The sequence below is a fragment of the Pseudophryne corroboree genome, chromosome 7 (assembly GCF_028390025.1).
Source record: "Pseudophryne corroboree isolate aPseCor3 chromosome 7, aPseCor3.hap2, whole genome shotgun sequence".
NCBI lineage: Eukaryota > Metazoa > Chordata > Amphibia > Anura > Myobatrachidae > Pseudophryne > Pseudophryne corroboree.
The window spans coordinates 263,363,343-263,385,090 of record NC_086450.1 but is presented as its reverse complement, the minus strand read 5'-3'; the positions used below and the strand labels follow the sequence as shown (position 1 = coordinate 263,385,090).

The 21,748-nt window shown below is 44.3% G+C and overlaps 1 protein-coding gene across 3 annotated transcripts in view; it reads left to right on the top strand.

Annotated features, from left to right (window-relative positions):
• SLC29A4 (solute carrier family 29 member 4) overlaps positions 1-11,741 on the top strand; it is a 601,272-nt gene extending 589,531 nt beyond the window's left edge. For all 3 annotated transcript variants that reach the window (XM_063934124.1, XM_063934122.1, XM_063934123.1), the window contains 3 exons: positions 4,104-4,291; positions 5,932-6,172; positions 9,339-11,741. In XM_063934124.1, coding sequence (XP_063790194.1) covers positions 4,104-4,291; positions 5,932-6,172; positions 9,339-9,487 — 578 coding nt within the window. In that variant the 3' untranslated portion in view covers positions 9,488-11,741. The remainder of the gene's footprint in view (positions 1-4,103; positions 4,292-5,931; positions 6,173-9,338) is intronic.
• Positions 11,742-21,748: the final 10,007 nt, after the last annotated feature.

Sequence of the window (21,748 nt, the reverse complement as noted above, 5' to 3'; positions counted from 1 at the left end):
TCACCTTGTCAGCAATCGGCGTACGAGGTTACTTCCAGAAAATGTGGAGAAGATGATGTTCATCAAAATGAATTATAATCAATTCCTCCGTGGAGACATTCACCAGCAGCAATTGCCTCCAGAAAGTACACAGGGACCTGAGATGGTGGATTCCAGTGGGGATGAATTAATAATCTGTGAGGAGGGGGATGTACACAGTGAAAGGGGTGGGGAATCGGAGGATGATGATGAGGTGGACATCTTGCCTCTGTAGAGCCAGTTTGTGCAAGGAGAGATTGATTGCTTCTTTTTTTGGTGGGGGCCCAAACCAACCAGTCATTTCAGTCACAGTCGTGTGGCAGACCCTGTCGCTGAAATGATGGGTTCGTTAAAGTGTGCATGTCCTGTTTATACAACATAAGGGTGCGTGGGAGGGCCCAAGGACAATTCCATCTTGCACCTCTTTTTTCTTTCATTTTTCTTTGCATCATGTGCTGTTTGGGGACAATTTTTTTGAAGTGCCAACCTGCCTGACACTGCAGTGCCACTCCTAGATGGGCCAAGTGTTTGTGTCGGCCACTTGGGTCGCTTAGCTTAGTCACACAGTGACCTTGGTGCGCCTCTTTTTTTCTTTGCATCATGTGCTGTTTGGGGACTATTTTTTTGAAGTGCCATCCTGCCTGACACTGCAGTGCCACTCCTAGATGGGCCAGGTGTTTGTGTCGGCCACTTGGGTCGCTTAGCTTAGTCACACAGCTACCTCATTGCGCCTCTTTTTTTCTTTGCATCATGTGCTGTTTGGGGACAATTTTTTAAATCTGCCATCCTGTCTGACACTGCAGTGACACTCCTAGATGGGCCAGGTGTTTGTGTCGGCCACTTGGGTCGCTTAGCTTAGTCACACAGCGACCTCTATGCACCTCTTTTTTTCTTTGCATCATGTGCTGTTTGGGGACTATTTTTTTAATCTGCCATCCTGTCTGACACTGCAGTGCCACTCCTAGATGGGCCAGGTGTTTGTGTCGGCCACTTGGGTCGCTTAGCTTAGTCACACAGCTACCTCATTGCGCCTCTTTTTTTCTTTGCATCATGTGCTGTTTGGGGACAATTTTTTAAATCTGCCATCCTGTCTGACACTGCAGTGATACTCCTAGATGGGCCAGGTGTTTGTGTCGGCCACTTGTGTCACTTAGCTTAGCCATCCAGCGACCTCGTGCAAATTTTAGGACTAAAAATAATATTGTGAGGTATGAGGTGTTCAGAATAGACTTAAAATGAGTGTAAATTATGGTTATTGAGGTTAATAATACTATGGGATCAAAATGACCCCCAAATTCTATGATTTAAGCTGTTTTTGAGGGTTTTTTGTAAAAAAACACCCGAATCCAAAACACACCCGAATCCGACAAAAAATTTTCAGGGAGGTTTTGCCAAAACACGTCCGAATCCAAAACACGGCCGCGGAACCGAGTCCAAAACCAAAACACAAAACCCGAAAAATGTCCGGTGCACATCAGAACGCGGATGATATTCTGCTGTTTATATCAGACTACTGCAATACCATGCCAAACGTGCTGCGTGTTATTGACACCTATGGCGGGTACTCTGGTTTGTCCATCAATTGGGATAAGTCCTGCATACTGCCATTACGGGGTGCTTGTCCTGGTGTCCCGCCCGTGGCCCTACCTCTTCGCTGGGTGGACTCATTTAAGTACTTAGGAATCTGGGTCACAAATAATCCTTCTCAATACTTTTCCTTAAATATAAAACCTCATATGGATTATTTGCATTCCCGTATTGCGGTGTGGGGGACTCTACCGCTAACTATAAAGGGTAGAATTAATTTAGTGAAAATGGTGGCCCTGCCTAAGTTGCTGTATGTGCTACAACACTCCCCTGGTTATCTCCCATTAAAAACCTTTCGGAAAATAGATAGTCTTCTGTCATCAATTGTATGGTCTAACCGCAGGGTCAGAATAAAATTGGACCCCCTCACATGCCCACGTGACTCTGGGGGCCTGGCCCTCCCTAAATTCAGTTTATATTATCTAGCGGCACAAATGGTACATATTAGTAAGTGGCTACATGATCCTGCTAGGGATGAATTGAACTCCCAAATTCTCTATGTAACTGATCAGAATTGCACCCCACTACAACTACTGTTGAGTGACAGTGTATCGCTACTTAACCTCCCCGTTGTCAAACAAGCAATTATGGTATGGAGACAGACGCATAGATTGCTCCAGGGAGAGGGTTGGGACCCGGATACGCCTCTGGCTTACGCACGTACTCTTAATGAGTTTGCTCGTTACAGATACGGGAGGTCTGGAGCCGCCGGGGATTGCAGTCTCTTTGGCAATTATATCATGAGGGGATATTTAAGTCTTTCCAACAATTGCAGGAGGATTATAATATTCCTACCTTCTATTTTTATCGATATTTACAACTCCGCCATGCTTGTCAAACTCAATTTGCGGACACTCCCCTGATGCTCCGGGACACGCCAGTACGGGAACTATTTGTTAATCTCCAAACTTGCACTATTTCCATATTTTACTCGGCTCTACTACGTGCTTATCATGGTGAGGCCCTTCTCTCTCTTAAATCTAGATGGGAATGTGATATGGGGACCATCTCTAATGATACTTGGGATGGTGCACTGGGTGCCTCTAGACTGGCGACCACAACGGTCCGTTACCAACAGGTTCACCTTTTTGTTTTATATAGAGTCTATATTACTCCTGAGAGGTTAATGAGATTCGGAGGAAGAATGGATTCTAGATGTCCCAAATGTACTCTAGATGGGGGCACTTTTTGGCACATGATTTGGTCCTGTAGGATAGTTTATGCCTTCTGGCAGGATGTACTTAGGATTATGGTCTCCACTGGTATACCTGCTGATGCGCTGAACCCTCCTGTGTGTATACTGGCAGTGTTGGATGAGGAGTTGCTGGATGCCCCCTCCAGACGTTATGTTATCAACCTGTGTGCTCTTGCACAGATTTCTATATCCCGGTCGTGGATGGCACCTACTGGCCCAGATATTGATTCCTGGATTGCCCTAATGAATACTACGGTGGCACATGAAAAATTTGTCAACATGTCCAGGAAAGTCCTTACTAAATACTATGCGATATGGGATAGGTGGCTGGCATCACCATATGTTAGGGGTGCTCACATTGCTACATCTGCAGATGCAAGATTAGCTTCAGCATAATATTCCCAGATGATACCTGTAGAGGCTAGGAAATTGTACTGTTTGCACGATATTGCTGTTTACTATGTTTCTCACCCAAGATACTACTTTCTATATCTGATATCAATGTATACAGCAGTTTTTGAATGATGACATAACCACATAATACCATTGCAATTCATTGTATGTTTTTTATTTATTTTTTATTTTTATCTATATGGTTACAGTGGTATGTTTTATAGGTCTATTTACAGATAACGCCCGATTATGCTTATTTATCTGTGCACGGTGTGCTATATGTTGCTTGATGTCGTTATCAACAGCAATGCTTTAAGTTTGTGTTGTATTTTTGTACTGTAACTTAAGCAAAAATGTACAATAAAAATTGTCGAATTTAAAAAAGAAAGAAAGAGTTTTTACAGCTAAAATGAACAGCTCATGATTTGTTGTTTCACAAAGCAGGACCATGTCATTAAATCAGTTTAGCAAGATGCTGCATACAGAATGATGCTAATGAGGAGTAAATCTTTCTAATATAAGTGATTGCATCATTATTCATTTACCTTAAATACTTTTAGCATTTTTACATTTATTCATATCGGCTGCATTTTATGTGTAAATGTTACAAATTAGTAATTGTTGATGTCACCCACGTGATATTATTGATAATGTCAATCATTGTGATCTCACTTGGAATGTCTTTATTTATGCCAGCTTTTTGGACGTAATTGGTGATGTACACGTAAATCATTATTAGGGTTGGGTATGGGATCCCAACAATCATAATGCAGATGGTCAAAATACCATCACATCCTGACTATTGGGATTCATCCCCATTATTACTGCAGCGATGATCACATTTGGCAAGTTATACAGGGAACTGTCTATTTACATTACATACTAATAATATGATGTGTTTGCATTGTAGACATGATGTTCCATCGTTATCTGGTGTTCCAATTAATATGGGCATATATGATGTCTATATCTGTGACATACTTCATTACACTTTGCCTCTTTCCTGGTTTGGTGTCAGAGATCAGAAACTGCACTATGGGAGAGTGGCTTCCTATCCTCATTATGGCTGTATTCAACCTGTCAGATTTTGTAGGCAAGGTGAGTTCTTCATTAAGGTCAATTCTAGTAGTGTTCTGTCAATAAACATGAACTATTCTCTTATTTATTTGGCAAATATAAAGTGTATAGTAAATATTAAAATAATTTCCATAATCTGTTATATAAGGAGCTAATTGAGGGCCTGATTTTGTGTTGCATATCAAATAAATCAGCACAGATGCATTGTGTTGTGAGTAAGATGCATTTTCAGCAAAAAAGATGCCTTAAGCTAACACAGTTGCACGAGACCTGGGTCTCACTCCCGACAGGTATCTCACACTGAGTGACGTATTGAGGCTAGATGCATGAGGACACATTCCAATCAAACTGGTATATAATGTATGCTTTGCAATTTCAACATATACAATAACATAAAATATTGAAGGCTTATCTGATGTAGGACATCTATAGTCACCAGTCTAAATAGCAGTCCCCCAATGAATTTAATCATTTCACAGCAATGTGTGCAGTATAACTTACTCAGGGGAAATACATCCCTTTGAAGCATTACCAAAATACAGTAAGTGTTGCCTTCATAATTTATCTGAAATGCTTTTTTCAAACGTAAGCACATATGGCCCTGCAGTTATCTGTAAAAGCTCAAGCTTATTTTGGGCACTTGTACCAGTGACATGTGGTAAGATCAATGGCTGGGGAAGCACTGGGGGGGGGGGGGGGGGGTGATATATGATGGGAGCACTGGGCTGGATGGTAAGGAGGGCAGTGAGATGTGGGTGGGAGGGGGGAACATTATGCTGGAGAAGCGGAATACTGAGCTGAATGGGGGAGAAACTGACTCAGCTGGCTGGGGGGTTCTAGATTGGGGTGGGGCATGGGCAGTAAGATGAGCCAGTGTGCTGATTAGGGAGGGAAGGGGGGAGATACTGAGATTGTGGGGGACACTGGGCTGGGGAAGGGGGAGATACTGAGATGGGAGACATCAATGAGATTGGGGGAGACAGTGATATGGGAGAGGCCAATGGACTGGGGGGAGTGAGAGGCACTCGGCTGGAGACATGGGAGCATGTGTCTGGAAGAGGTGGCTGTCTGGGGGTATGTAGGTTGGTAGGAGGAGACTGGTGTTGTGCCCAGTCTTCAGACTCCAGCAGGCAGAGTCAGTGAAAAGAAATGTGAGGACTGGAAGTAGAGTCTACCTCCTGCTCTCTAGCTGACATGCCAGTGAGGCAGCTTTTACTGCTGACTCTCCTGTCCTTTTTACTGCAGTGTAATTGGGTGTGGCCCAGCCCTGCCCCCGCTTTAGCCAGGCAGCGTCTGGCCTTCAGGGGAAGCTCAGCTCATCGATGACTTACCTCTCATCTATAAGTTATAAATAGCTTCTTAGTATTATTCTAATATTTTTTACATTTTCAAAACTCTTGAGTTGAGGCTCTGCCTTCCCTGCCTATGCTGACTGAACTTTACTGACTTGTACCGCTTGTGAGTGTAATTGCACCATCCTTTTGTTTTGGACTGTATATCCATAAGCCTGTAAAATGGAGAATGTATAATTTTGGTTTACTGTATTGTCTATATGTGGATTTAATCTCAGCTTTGATAAATGTGCTAAACCTACATTTTTATATGATGACAACAATGCTGTAATAAGCACTAATGTTTGAATATCTTCCTCTCTTTACTAGATATTGGCAGCCTTGCCTTATGACTGGCGTGGTATTAATCTACTCATATGTTCCAGCATGCGTGTTGCTTTTATTCCACTTTTTGTAATGTGTGTGTATCCAAGTGAGAAACCTACCTTCAGCCACCCTGCCTGGCCATGCATCTTCTCTCTCCTCATGGGCATTACCAATGGATATTTTGGCAGTGTGCCTATGATCCTAGCTTCAGGGCAAGTAGTAAGAGAGCAACAAGAGCTGGCAGGTATGATGACAGATTGTCAGCTAATGATCACATAATTACATTTGGATGCTGTTTTATTGACAACAAGTGCTAATGTATAATTCTTAGGGCTGTGTTTATCATTAGCTGCAGTGCGGCCCCTAAAAGTATCATTTCTTTCTGTTGCATGTTGTGGCAATAATAAATAATTTTGTTGGGTTATCCAAAGATGGCATTAGCAGTCTCATGCATACTGCAGCAGGTTGTAAACTAACTTTTCTCTATAGCGTGTTCTAGATCTTTTTCCCTCTATTTTGACTAATTTTCCAGACCATGAAGTATACAGATCTGTCCTCACTAAACTATGGCAAATTGTGCCAAATAGACAAATCTGGTAATGTATTGGAGCAAATGAAAATCAACCATTTGCTACCAAAAGCTGGAAAATGGTCAAAAATAGTCATTCAGATAAATTGATTAAAGCAAATGGATTCAACCAATTTGTCTGTTTTCCAGTGTTTGAGAGCAAATTGTCATTTGCTTCCATACATTACCAGAAACATTGGACAGATGATCTTTTACTGTGTATCCAGCTTTAGTCTGCCAGTGCAAGAAATTACATTTAGTCTGCTAGTGCAGGCAATTAAATTTAGTCTACCAGTACAGTCAATTACATTTAGTTTGCCAGTGCATGCAATTACATTTACTCTGCCAGTGCAAGCCATTACATGTACTCTGCCAGTGCAAGCCATTATATTTACTCTGCCAGTGTATACAATTACACTAATTTTAGTCTGCAGTGCAAGCAGTTATATTTATATATGTATCTTGTATTCAGAGGGAGGTATGGGGAGGGGGCAGCAGGCATTGGGGAAAATGGGGGCACGTCGCCCCCATTTTCCGGGAGTGGCGATGCCAAGGACTGCATTCCAGATGCAGTTTCCTTGGCCCCGCAAGCCGCACTGCAACGACAAGCCTTAGTAAGCTGACATCGCGAATGAACATTGTGACTGATGGTCGTGATGTTCATCCAATATGCAATCACATTGCAAATGTAGGAAGAGGTGGTATGCACCTCCTCCTGTATTCGCATTGCTGTGGATTGCAAATCCCAGTGCTCCTAGATATCTGGTACTGTATCATCTCAGTAATTCTGCCTAATTGGTACTGCAAATCTCAGTGCTCATGCATATCTGATACTACATCATGCCAGTAGTCCTGCCTAACTGGTACTGCAAATACCAGTGCTCCTGCATGTCTGGTACTCCATCATCCCATTAATCCTGCATAGCTTGGGCTGCTTCACTCCCCACCTTCACAGTCTTGCTGCCAGTACTACTCTTCAGATCCTGCCACCCAGCTATTAAATATAACTGGGCCTGCTTGGTTCGCCAGTATACTCCACACCGCAGTCCTGGTCTACTCTCTTCGGTTTCTTGCTATGCATGAAGAGATCCTACATCAGACCACTAAGCTTACTGCCTAAGTTCCTATGCTCCACTTCCGCAGTGACTCCTAGACCGGATTCACATACCAGTCCTAGTCTGACATCCATTATGATGCTCTACTTGATAAAACAGAATATATACGATTTGCCCACAGTTGGGACACTGGCAGTCACATGACCAATCGTGGCATCCCGACCATGGAGATGCTAACATCAGAGGGGCTAAGTATTACTACCCCTTAGGTCCCCTTACCCTAACTTTCGGGGGGTGGCAGCTAGGGCCAACCCCCTTTAGTACCTAAACCCTGCCCCCTAGTGATAACTCTAACACTCCCCTGTGCCCTAAACCAGCTTCAGGATGTCAGCTGTCAGTGATACAGCGGTGGTCCTGCCAGTAGGACTATAAAGTAAGCCTGGGTTGACTCAGTGAATGTGGGGAGATGCTATTGATGTTTGTATTATTAAACACTTAATAAAATGACTGCATATGTTAAAGAATGGTGTGAGATTCCTGATACTAATGCGGAGCCGGACCTGACTATTTTGATGCCCTAGACAATATTCTGGCTGGTGCCTCCCCCACCAGAATATAGTGGGTGGCAGGGAGGTAGCAGGTGACTGGGGAGGCAGCGCTTACAGGGAGGTATAACGTGTCAGAGAGGGTGGCAGTGACATAGTGGGTGACAGGGAGACATTGGGTGACAGGGAGATAGAGGGTGACTGAGGAGGCAGGGGTGACAGAGATAGAGGATGACAGGGATATAATGGGTGACAGGGAGATGGTGGGTGACATGGTGAGAGGTTGACAGGGAGATGGTGGGTGACTGAGATAGTGGGTGACTGGGGAGACAGGGGTGACAAGGAGATAGTGGGTGACACAGAGAGGTTGACTTGGTGAGGGTGACATGGAGATAGAGGGTGTCAGGAAGAAGGTGAAAGGGAGATAGTGAGTGACATGGTGAGGGTGACAGGGACAATGTGGTTGACATGGTAAGGATGACAGGGAGACATTGGTTGACTAGGGAAGCACTAAACTGTGAGGTGGCTACAGGAAGCTATAATCGTAAGTTTACTTACTTCTGGGGTCAGGTGTGAAAGGGACTGACTCTTTCTGCAGGCAGGGGCCAGACTATTCCTCCATCCTATCTGCCTGGCCTCAATCATCATCCCCAGCGTGCAGCTGTCTTCCATCAACATCAGCCTGTCAGTCCCCAGCAGTCACTCAGGAAGCAGAGGGGAGGAGTCCCCAGGGTCCTTAGTCACGGCCCCTAGAGTAGCGTGACGGTATACTAATGAGGCTACTTGACTCATTATAAAACTGCTGGCAGGTATGGGCTCCTCACCCTCATCTGCGCCGAAGACAGCAGCTCTGATAGGGAAGGGGGCATCAGTTCATCAGTGGCACTGGGTCAGCTAGAGCCAGCACAGCGTATCTAAGCCTGCACAGATGCCCTAGCTTGTTCAATAGCCCAGATGACCTTGCCTGTCCAGCTGCCCCAGGAATTGCCTATTTTGCCTATGCCCGGCTCTGTGCCGATGGATTAGGATAAGTAATAATTTATTTTATATATCTGTTCTGCTGCTTTTAGCACCCAAAAGTAAACAAATGTTTTACAGATTGTTAAATTCATGCCAGCAAAAATGTCTCCAGTTTAAGTGTGTGTGTATTTTGTTGCATTTGGGTTCTGTTAAATGTTGGATAGTTTTGAACACTTTTTTCAGTGATTTCATACATTAAACTATTTATTTCTTCTTTTGCAGGAAACACAATGACGGTTTCATACATGACTGGATTAACACTGGGCTCAGCTGTATCTTATTTTGCCTACAGCCTGGCTAGTACATCTAAAAGTATATGCTTCATTCCACCGATATACAACAGTTCCTTGCCACCTGAAGTTTCAATGTAACGTCTACATACAACAATGGTTTACTAGTATTTAAATTGTGGCAATACTTTTATTATTTTCAGGCAGGTCTACCCACAATGTTATTCTAAATGCCATGTTCAGATCTTTGACAAGTATTGGGCTCATGCTAAAGTGATGTACTGTAAGCATATAAAAATGGATGCAATTAATTTCAAGGCCATCAAACAACAATACATATCAAGATACCATTTTTGCATATTTGACAAAGCTTTTTGTGTGAGCAGTTATTAGATAAAATAAAGTGTTTTACCCCTATATAAATTTGTATATTTATATTAACATTTCAATTCCATTATTTTCTTTTGAACAATTATATGTAACAATACCCTTCTTATCCGCTAAGTAAATTTATTTAGTATACAATAGGCGATAGGCTGCTATTCTCACTAAGTTCCCTGTTAGCCGGAACCAAGAGAATTATACACAACAATAGTGAGTCAGCGCCCCAATGTTATGGGTATAACCAGATTTATATTAATCGGTAGTTGTACACTTCAAGTTCAGTATAATTCCTTTGTGTCCTTTCAGACAGATACTATATGTTCCAATTTCAAACGTTTATTAAAAGTCCATTTTACATAAAAACGTATACAGGTTGAGTATCCCTTATCCAAAATGCTTGGGACCAGAGGTATTTTGGATATCGGATTTTTCCGTATTTTGGAATAATTGCGTCCCATAATGAGATATCATGGTGATGGGACCTAAATCTAAGCACAGAATGCATTTATTTTTCATATACACCTTATACACACAGCCAATATTTTAGCCAATATTTTTTATAACTTTGTGCATTAAACAAAGTGTGTCTACATTCACACAATTCATTTATGTTTCATATACACCTTATAGACACAGCTTGAAGGTCATTTAATACAATATTTTTAATAACTTTGTGTATTAAACAAAGTTTGTGTACATTGAGCCATCAAAAAACAAAGGTTTCACTATCTCAGTCTCACTCAAAAAAGTCTGTATTTCGGAATATTCCGTATTTCGGAATATTTGGATATGGGATACTCAACCTGTACATGAGAAATGTGATAACACAGTGGGGGTAATTCAGACCTGATCGCTAGGGTATGTTTTTTGCATCCCTGCGATCAGGTTGTTGCTGCCTAGAGGGGGAGGAGGGTATTACCTTTGTGCAGGTGTGCATTTGCTTTTGTTGGAGACCTGCAAAAACATCAGTCTGTGCAGTCTCTGCACTGGCCAGGACTTAGCTGCTGCGTTTATTGGGGCCCGTGCTGATGTCAGACACCCTCCCTCAACACGCCAGGTCCCTCCTGCGTTTTCCCGGACACTCCTACAAAATGGTCAGTTGCCACCCCCAAAAACGGCCTCTTCCTGTCAATCACCTTGCGATCGCCCCTGTGATCGCTTTTTTTGCACCATCCCGTCGCTATGCACCGTTGCCCGAACGCATGCAGAACACATGCGCAGTTCTGATCTGATCGCAGGCTGTGAGAAAACGCAGCCTAGTGATCAGGTCTGAATCGGCCCCAGTGTCCGTATTTTGACAGAAAATTCTTCTTGCTAGGAAGATCAGGGATCACAGTTATAGGAAAAACACAATTGTGATCTTCCTAGCAAGAAGTCGGGAGAAGGAATTTTCTGTCAAAATACAGACACTGTTATCACATTTCTCATGTGTATGATTTTATGTGAAATTTACTTTTAATAAACTTATGAAATTGGAACATATAGTATCTGTATACTATATATATATATAGATAGATAGATAGATAGATAGATAGATAGATAGATAGATAGATAGATAGATAGATAGATAGATAGATAGATAGATAGATAGAAAATCAATTATATTTCTGCAATGCCAAGAATACGAGTATGAATACTAGATATAACAAGGACATGGTTAATTAATTTTCATAAATTAGTCTGTTTCATTCATCTGTTAGTAGAGTAAGTAGAGGTATCAAATAGACAGAATGAGAGAGGAAAAGGTCTTTTTACTAAATAATAGTGTCAAACTATGATTTTTAAAATCTAAAATGTGATGATGATGATGATTATTATTATTTAATAAACAAGAAGGTATTCTGGCAGGATTTCAGCCATTATGCCAAAGTCCATGAACGCCTATAAAACTTGCAATTACATAGCGTCTTCTAAATAAAGCTTTGTTTTCCAAGATTGCAGCAGATTGACCCTGCATATCACAATTGTATCACATTGAATGAAATAAATTAAAAAAAAGTGTTTATGCTGATCCATATTTGATAGAGCATTGATTCTCTGCCAGGTTTTAGAAATTTAAAGAATTTAAGAGTTGGTCCAGTTGTAGTTGGGGCAAACTTTTATTCCTATAAATCTACCAAAAATGTATTTATTTGTTTTACTTAACACCTGAATGCAATGTCTGAAAAGCATTCTGCAAGTAGTGATGGTCATCAAAGACTGATCCTTGTGCCTGATACATCACGATTTTTTAGTTTGATACTGGAAAAATGCAGGCATCAGCGTGATTTCTGTGAGTCAGCCCTGTGTTTTAAAGTGGCAAGCGTTTAAAAGCCAAATCCAACCTGATCATTCCTTTTAATGATTTCCACATTTAAAACATTGGGCAGACGTACTGGAATTTTTTCAATTACTATTACCGGTTGAGTATCCCTTATCCAAAATGCTTGGGACCAGAAGTATTTTGGATATTGGATTTTTCCGTATTTTGGAATAACTGCATACCATAATGAGATATCATGGCGATGGGATCTAAGTCTAAGCACAGAATGTATTTATGTTTCATATACACCTTATACACACAGCCTGAAGGTAATTTTAGCAAATATTTTTAATAACTTTGTGCATTAAACAAAGTGTGTAAATTCACACAATTCATTTATGTTTCATATACACCACAGGTTCTCAAACTCGGTCCTCAGGACCCCACACAGTGCATGTTTTGCAGGTCTCCTCACAGAATCACAAGTGAAATAATTAGCTTCACCTGTGGACCTTTTAAAATGTGTCAGTGAGTAATTAATACACCTGTGCACTTGCTGGGTTACCTGCAAAACATGCACTGTGTGGGGTCCTGAGGACCGAGTTTGAGAACCACTGATATACACCTTATGGCGCCCATACACTTATGAGATATCTGGTACAACCCTTCAATTTTGACCGCATCGGTGCGATAAATTGCAGGATTGCATGCACATCGAATGTGTCCCGCGATGCGCGGACACGCTGGTTGAATCTCGCATTTGAAGATATTATGTGCCACACTTAATATTTATGGGGTTGCACGAGGTTTTGTATAAAGCTCTCAAAGGACAACTGACACCAGAGTGCCACATTACTGAACCATAACCTGAGGCATGAGCTCCATATCACTCTTTTTCCTTCAGTCCACCACCCACCAACCCTTCCTTCAGCAGCCATCCTCCTCCACATCCCAGCTACCCTTACTGTTATACTCCACGGCAGGCACCACCCACCTACCATCCCTCCAGTTACCATCCTCCTCAAACCAGCTATCCTTCCTGTTATCGTCAACCCCAGCCCCCATCCACACACCCTTCCTCCACTATCCAATCTCTTCATCCCAGCTACCCTTCCCAAGCCAGCCGCACATCCACTGTCCCCTCCACAATTCTGTCCTCCTTGATGGCAGAGGGGGATCATGAGGAGGTGGAGGAGACAAGTCTCTTTGAAATGTAGGGTGATTCTCATTTACTGCTGCCCTTGTTATACATAACAACAGATGTGGTGCATTCTGATACTATGGTGAGTGTCACCACTTTCAGGCTGACAATGCACACATGCTGCTAGGGACAGGTTGATGGTACTGAGGACCCATCTTCCTTTCCCTAGCTGCATGTGTGCATTGCATCTCTGGCACCGGTGACACTCACCGTAGTATCTGAATGCACCACATTTGTTGGTATATATAAAATTCCTGCGCCCTTGGTATATATTGCGATAGATCTGGTGCACTATGATATACAGCATTTTAGTGGTGCCAGATTGGGTCAGGTTGATGGTGCTGGGGAGCCTGAAGCCAGGCCTTCCTGCATGTGTGCATTGTGCCTTGAAAGCGCTGCCACTCAAAAAACACTGTATATCATACTGCACCGGCATTATGTGCAAAATTAAAATTTGAGGATACATTACTATAAAAATATAGGGGTATATGCAATTCCGGACGAATTGCGCCTTTTTTTCGCCCGTTTTTAAATTCTACACAATTCGACCATCGAATCCCGGCCGGTGGGTGCCGGAATTCGACATATTCAATTGAAAACGGATTCGACAGTCCCGCTGTCTAAAAACGGACCAATTGACGGATAAGTGCGTCCTGGATTCGACTTTTCGGACGGCTCAAAAAGGGTTAAAAAACCCTGAAAAAAATTGCGTGGGGTCCCCTTTTCTAAGCATAACCAGCCTCGGGCTCTGCGTCCAGTCCTGGTGCAAAAAAATACGGGGGACAAAAGACGTAGGGGTCCCCCGTATTTTTAACACCAGCATCGGGCTCCACTAGCTGGAGAGATAATGCCACAGCCGGGAGACACTTTTATATCGGTCCCTGCGGCCGTGGCATTAAATCCCCAACTAGTCACCCCTGGCCAGGGTACCCTGGAGGAGTGGGGACCCCTTAAACCAAGGGGTCCCCCCCCTCCAGCCACCCAAGGGTCAGGGGTGAAGCCCGAGGCTGTCCCCCCCATCCATGGGCTGCGGATGGGGGGCTGATAGCCTTGTGACAAATAAAAGAATATTGTTTTTTGCAGCAGAACTACAAGTCCCAGCAAGCCTCCCCGCAAGCTGGTACTTGGAGAACCACAAGTACCAGCATGCGGGGGGGGAACGGGCCCGCTGGTACCTGTAGTTCTACTGCAAAAAATACCTAAATAAAAACAGTACACGCACACCGTGAAAGTAAAACTTTATTACATACATGCCGACACACACATACTTACCTATGTTCACACCCCGACTCTGTCCACGTCTCCAAGATGAATCCATGGGGTACCTGAAAATAAAATTATACTCACCTAAATCCAGTGTAGCTTGGAATTGCAAAAAGTCGAATCTGAAACGTCCGTTTTTTTGTCGAAAAGTACTGTATTGCATTGTCGAATCCAATTCGACATGTTTTTTTTTGTCGAAAATGCCCCGTTTTTCGACTTTTGCGGCAATTCGACCACAATTGCATATACCCCATAGTGTTTTGAGAATGTTCAGCCATGTTGGCTGCATATTTATAAAAATAGTTATGTTTTGATATATATACCATTTTTTTTTACGGTTTACAAATTTAATGCTGCCATTGTTATGTATTGCAGCAGGTGTGGTGCATTCTGATACTACGGTGTTGAGTGGCGCCGCTGCCAGGGGCACAGTGCACACATGCAACTTGGTGCAGGTTGATGGAACCGGGGATCCATCTTCCTACCCCAAACTGCGTATGTGCATTGTGCCCCTGGCTGCGGTGCCACTCAACGCCACAGTTTCAGAATGCACCACATCTGCTGTTTCATTTCATAAATGTAATGATGCAGATGTGCTGCATCATGAAATTCTTGGTTAAGAGTGGCACCACTGTCAGGCGCACAATACACACATGCTGCTAGGGGCAGGTTGTTTGTGCCGGGGAACCTCAATCTGCACCTACCATCATGTGTGTAATGACAGTCCATAAATTTGCAATATTTTTCCAGACCCAGGCCACAGTGTCAGCTAAAAAGTTGGGCTTTGACTACTCCACCAGGCCCCGGCTGAACTTTTTCTAATACTATATCTTTATAGTAATGTATCTTAAAATTGTAACTTTGCATCTGGTGCAGTATGATATATGGTGGTAGTGGCACATGATTTCTGTTTGTTCAGTCAGCCACAGGCACTCTTCCTCACGGTAGAGTCTGAAATCATGTGCCACTACCACCATATATCATACTGCACCAGATGCAAAGTTACAATTTTAAGATACATTACTATAAAGATATAGTATTAGAAAAAGTTCAGCCGGGGCGTGGTCTAATGAGCTGACTGACAAGATGTGCCTAATCTGAGCTCTCGAACTTCACCCTTTAAATTAAAAATTTGCTGGCCCTACCTCGAGCTGCAGCACCCCTCTCCCTCCTGCACCTACTGGGGTACCGAAAGGGATCAAGCCCGCAGAGCCGGAGGGTTCCCCCCGGGGCCCTTGCAGGTTGCGGCCTGTTCCCGAGTCTGGAGTCTGGGACTAAATTTTGCTGTGGATCCTGTGAGGAGTTCCGGAGTGGCCGGAGGTTCGTGATTGGTGCCCTGTAATCCCCTGAACGGCCCTGGCTGACGGACATAGCCCGGCATACTCTCCCTCACACCAGTGACCGCCGCTCCCCTCTTACCTGTGAATGTGGGTGAGTGTTTGCGGCGGCGGCACGTCCTGCGATTCCCTCTGGCTGCCGCTGATCGGAGGCCCCAGAGCTTGTGGTCGGCGGCTGCTCTGTCTGTGCGGCGCACCTCCTGCTGGGCTGACACTGTCTGGAGCGTGACTGCGCGCCCTCCGCGCCCCCCATACTGCTACCACACTTACTGTTTCCTCCTGCTGCTTCCTCTGGGGGTCCCGGTCTCGGGGGCAGGAGACTGCCCTACATATACAGCGGCATTACCTACTGCTCTGCCACTGTATTGGAACCCCTAAGCCCTTTCTCCAGCTCCCTGCTGATGTGAAGGTTTCCCCTGGGACAGTGTGTGTATGGATTGAACTGCAGCTGTATGAGGGACTTGAGCTGACAGATGGCATAGGTGGATGCTTACAGTGGGAGCCCCTGCAGGAAACACCCTTGTATTTTAATTTTCCCTCTTACACCTGCCCATAGCGACTACGGCCAGCCGCCCTGCGAAGCAGACGTGAAACCGCCTGCGGCTTTTCTTCATCTCCCTAAAGCCACCTGGCCCTCGCTCATCCCGGGTGACGCGTTACTGGCACCGCACTGAAGCCGCCCCGCTGCGGCTGACCATCCTGTCCTGACTGGCTTGATGCAGCCAGCTGTGGACCCTTCTCGCTGTAGCTGTTTGAGACTCACTCGCCACAGCCATTACACTGACCGTTGAAGCAGGGAATATTCTGTAAACACTACAGATACCGCGTGCACATACCAAGCACACTTACATAATTGTAAGAGCTCGCGCCCTCTGCAGTGGCTGTTGCAAATAGAGCTCTCATAGGATCCGCTGGCTGCCATCCCCTACCTGCTCCCTCTTCACCTCCCTGTGTCCAGTACACTCAGGGGACACTGCAGCCAGGGCCGGTTCTACACCTTGTGGCGCCCAGTGCGAAAGTTTCCACTGGCGCCCCCCCCCTGTAGCTGTGGCCCCAGTAGCTATGCCCTCAGTAGTTGTGCCCCATCACTGTGCCCCCTGTTGCTTTGCCCCAGTAGTTGTGCCCTCTGTTGCTGCGCCCCTGTTGCTTTGCCCCAGTAGATTTTTCCCAGTAGTTGTGCCCCCTGTTGCTTTGCCCCCAGTAGTTGTGTTCCCTGTCGCTGTGCCCTCTGCTGCTGTGCCCCCTGTTGCTGCCAAACATACACAAAAATTTAAAAAAATTAAAACACTGCCCCGCTCCTGCTTCCCGGCCGCTGCTGCTGCTCTGTCTGGCCTCCTGCGGCTCCTTTCTATGGGAGAGACGTCATTATGTCTCTCCCATAGCAGCACCGCACAGACACTAGAGGTCAATAATGACCTCTAGTGTCTGTCACTGGAGCCGGCTGCAGCGGACGCCCACACAGCCCACAGCGTCTGCTGCAGCCGGGGAGGTGCGGGTAGGCAGCGGTGCCTGCGGCCGTGCCCCCAGGCCGCAGCACCCCGGGTGCAGGCACTGCTTGCCCGCACCAAGAACCGCTCCTGACTGCAGCCACAGAGTTGGCTCTTCTATGAGATCTACAATAGTTTTTTCATATAATTCAAGTGCCACTTTAGGGCGCTAATTGTCCTTTTCCTGCGGCCTGGGATGTTGGCCTAGCAACGCTATTTGTTCTACCTGGACCGTAATAGTTTTCTTCATATCTCTCCCTTTTCTACTTAACATATACAAAACAAGCGAAGACTGTGTCTCCTTTTACCTTTGTGATACCCCACCTATCCTATTGGTCCTTCACAATGACGCAAAGATCTAAGAAAGCTACACAGGCCTCCACTAATTATTTGGGACCAAAAACTAAGGCCCCTCAAACTCTTGCATTGCTTATGGACTCTCCTCCCCCCCCCCTGCTCATCAGAGACAGGTATAGACCCACAGATCCAAGCAGTCATGACAAGTTTGCTGGAGGAAGTCCAATCTGCCTTTAAGCAAGAACTCTACAGCTATTGCCAATTTCAAGTGTGACCTCACGGCCCTTGGTAATCGTACAGACGCCCTTGAGTCTAAGACTGACGACCTTTGCCGTTGTTAGCAACGTCTTGATTCAGAACTCTCTAGACTCCATGATGAGATAGAGGATCTCAAAGACCAACAAGAAGGTCAAGAGAATCGCTCCCATCACAATAATTTGTGTATCTGCAACGTAGCGGAATCAATTCTCAATTCCTCTTTACCATCCTTTTTGAAGGATTTTTTCAACATGTATGATCTCTCAGATGGCGACTCTCTCTGTGATAGAGCTCACAGAGCGCTCCGAGCAAAGCCTTCTCCGTCACAACCACCTAGGGATGTCATAGTTCGTTTACATTATTTTCACTCAAAAGAACGGATCCTAATGTCGGTTCGTGACTCTCCAGTGATTGATTTCCGTGATATGCAACTGCAGGTTTTTCAGGAATTGGCCCCCTCTACATTCAAAAACGATGAGACCTCCAGCCCGTTACTAGGATACTACGACAGCATCAAATACGCTACGCTATTTCCTTTTATGCTACAAGTTTCGGTGAACAACTCCACTCATTCCGTTAAAACCTTAACTCAGGGTCAGGATTTGTTGGCTAAACTTGATCTCCTCCCTGACCAGTCCTCTGATGGGGATGCTGCTTCTTCCTCTGGGCCTTGGCATCTCCAAACTCCGTTGCCTGAATGGACAAGAGTGACCTGTCAACGCACTGACACCAATGAACCTCCCTGATCATGGCAGGCACTTTTAGCTAAAACAGGATAGTTTTCACTATCTCAGGGATATATCTCCTCATCTTGTATTCTCTGTTGGCAGGTGGAGGTTCTGGCTTCTGTCTTTCTTCTTTAATATGAATGTTATTGGTTATTATATAGCTTACTAGGCTTTACTGTTTATTGTATGTTTTGCAGAGTTTTACACTATAGTGATGGGCTTGCTCATCCTGATTCCCCATTCCCCCCTTGTCTTTTCCCTTGTTCCTCCCCCCTTTTTACCCTATTTCCCCTCCCTCTTTCCCCTTATTCCCCACTCCCCCATCTTTTTTGTCTCCCCTCTTGTTACGACACAGTACAATTTTGAGTTTTGGGTTTTATAACTGAATCTTCAGCCACTGCCGACTCAACTATTGCGGGTCAGGAGGACCAGCTTCTCCTACATAGGTTTTTCTTTACCACCACCCCCATGCTTCCTTTATTTGTGATTTAGTTTATAATGTTCATAACTTGTGTAGCGGTCCTTGATTGGGACCCTATGTTTCAGGGTTTTTTCCGAGTATGGGTTTCTTAAAACTTTCTCTTTTTCTGCATCTTTTTTTCTTGCTGTTCCTTTTCTTCTTCCTTTCTTCTTCCCCGGGATGTGTCTCCATTGACCCTTTTTCACACTTTAATATCACATGGCTCTTAAACTGTTTTCTGTAAATGTTAATGGGCTTAATTCTCCCAAGAAACGTACAGTGACTTTTTCCATGTAGGAGAGAAAGAGCAGACATATTTTCCTTCAGGAGACCGACTTCACTGGTACACACTCTCGACTTCAAGGTAAGCAGTTTACCCAAACTTTTTTCGCTTCTGCTAACTGTAAGAAAAGGGGGTGGCTATTTTGATCCACCGTAACATTCCATTTGTACATATTACAATGATAGCTGACCCTGAGGGCCGGTACATCATAGTGATTGGTACACTCTGTACGGAGAGTCTAACACTTGTGTCAGTATACGCCCCTAATCAAGATCAATCCCGTTTTTTCTGCACACTCTTTCTGCATCTCAATAGAATAGCTCAGGGTCACATTATTTTGGGTGGGAACTTTAATACTGTTATCGATACTCTCTTAGATAAATCTAACCCACCAAAAAACAAGAAGGTAGCAACCCCAACTGATGACTCTCTCACGCTAACATTCTCACTCAAACAGCTTAATCTACATGACACCTGGTGTCTTAAACATTCCACTGCTAGGGATTATACCCATTTCTCTGTACCACATCAGCATTACTCTTGAATAGATATGGTCCAAGTGTCTCAATCACTCATGAGACTAGTCTCTTATGCAGGCATCACCCCCTGTTAATGGATGGATCATGCAGGAGTTTATATTCTGGTAGATCTCTACAGAGCTCCTAATAGGATGTGTAAATAGCGCTTAGACAACACTCTTCTTTCACATCCCTCCACTCTTTTAGACACTAAATCAACCCTGCAATTTTTTTTTTTAAGGAAAATATCTCCCCAGAGGTCTCTCATAGCCTTGTTTGGGAAGCACACAAAGCCACTATTCGTGGTCATTTCATGTCCAAAGCTTCAGCCATCCGTAAAAAGGTGGCACAGGAAGTTTCTTCATTAGAATCTCAAACCTCTGTGCTTTTAGCCCAACATAAAAATGCCCTGAGTGACTCCCTGCTTTCTCGGATAGATAACCTCAGGGGTCAGTTAAATACTCTTTTGTCGCGACATGCGGTAGCTATATTACAGAAGCTACGTCAAATATTCTACGATAAAGCGGATAAGAGAGACAGTCTTTTAGCCAATAAGTTGAGAAGCAAGTGAGCTAAAAGAATGATAGAAAAACTATACTTACATAAATTTAATGCGCTTACTTATGATCCTAAACTGATGATAGAGGAATTTCGGGGCTTTTATAGTTCCCTATACAATCTTCCTGCCCCTCCTCTTTCCTCTGATGGTCCAGAGGGAGCATGTTCATACTTATTAGATATCCCCTTGCCGTGTCTGACGGAGCAACAGATCTCTCTACTCAATGAGGCCATCTTGCTGGAAGAGACGGTTGCTGCTATCAAATCTATGTGGTTATCAGCAGCCCCTGGTCCAGACGGCTTCACAGCTCAATATTACAAAACATTCATCACAGAATTGGCCCCTTATCTTACTTCGCTTTATAATAATGTCCTGGATGGAGCATCGCTTGCACCAGCAACTATGCAGGCCAACATTATTGTGATTTCGAAGCCGGAGAGAGACCCCACACAATGTTCCAGTTATCGTCTGATCTCATTGCTGAACATTGATCTTAAGATTTATGCCAAAATTCTGGCCAATCGCTTAGCTCCCCTACTCACACAATTGGTACACCCAGATCAAGTGGGCTTTATCTCTGGCTCTCAGGCCTCCGATAACACCAGGAGAGCCACAGATTTAATATATTCTATTCATAAACAAAAGCTACCTTCATTGTTACTTGCATCAGATGCCGAGAAGGCTTTTGACCGAATATCCTGGTCCTTCGCTTTCTCGGTATTCCGAAGGATGGGCTTCTCTGGCAAGTTTTTGGATGGTATCTCTGCACTTTATAGATCCCCTACTGCCACGGTCTCTGTCAATTGCCTCACATCCTCCGCTTTTGGAATCCCTAATGGCACCAGACAGGGATGCCCACTCTCCCCCCTGCTATTTGCCTTAGCTATGGAACCGCTGGCGGCAAGAATTCGAGCTAGTGCGGACATATCTGGAGTGCGGGTAGGTCCTTCTGAGCATAAAATTGCTTTATACGCTGACGATATCCTATTATCCCTAGGGTCTCCGACGCAGTCGTTACGGCCACTCCTCTCTGAAATAGACCTCTACTTTAAACATTCAGGATTTAAAATGAATACAAGTAAAACTGAAGTGTTGGATTTGTATATTCCTGGCCCAATTAAGCTTTCCTTGGAACGTTCTTTCCCATTTCAATGCCTCAAGCAAAAAATTAAATACTTGGGCGTTTTCCTAACACATCGTCACCATCAACTATACCAAGCTAATTTCCCCAGACTTCTAGACCGAATTAAGTCAGATTTATCTTCTTGGTCTAGCCTTTTTATTTCCTGGATAGGTAGGATTAATGGGTTCACTATGGTATGCCGGCGGTCGGGCTCCCGGCGACCAGCATACCGGCGCCGGGAGCCCAACTGCCGGCTTACCGA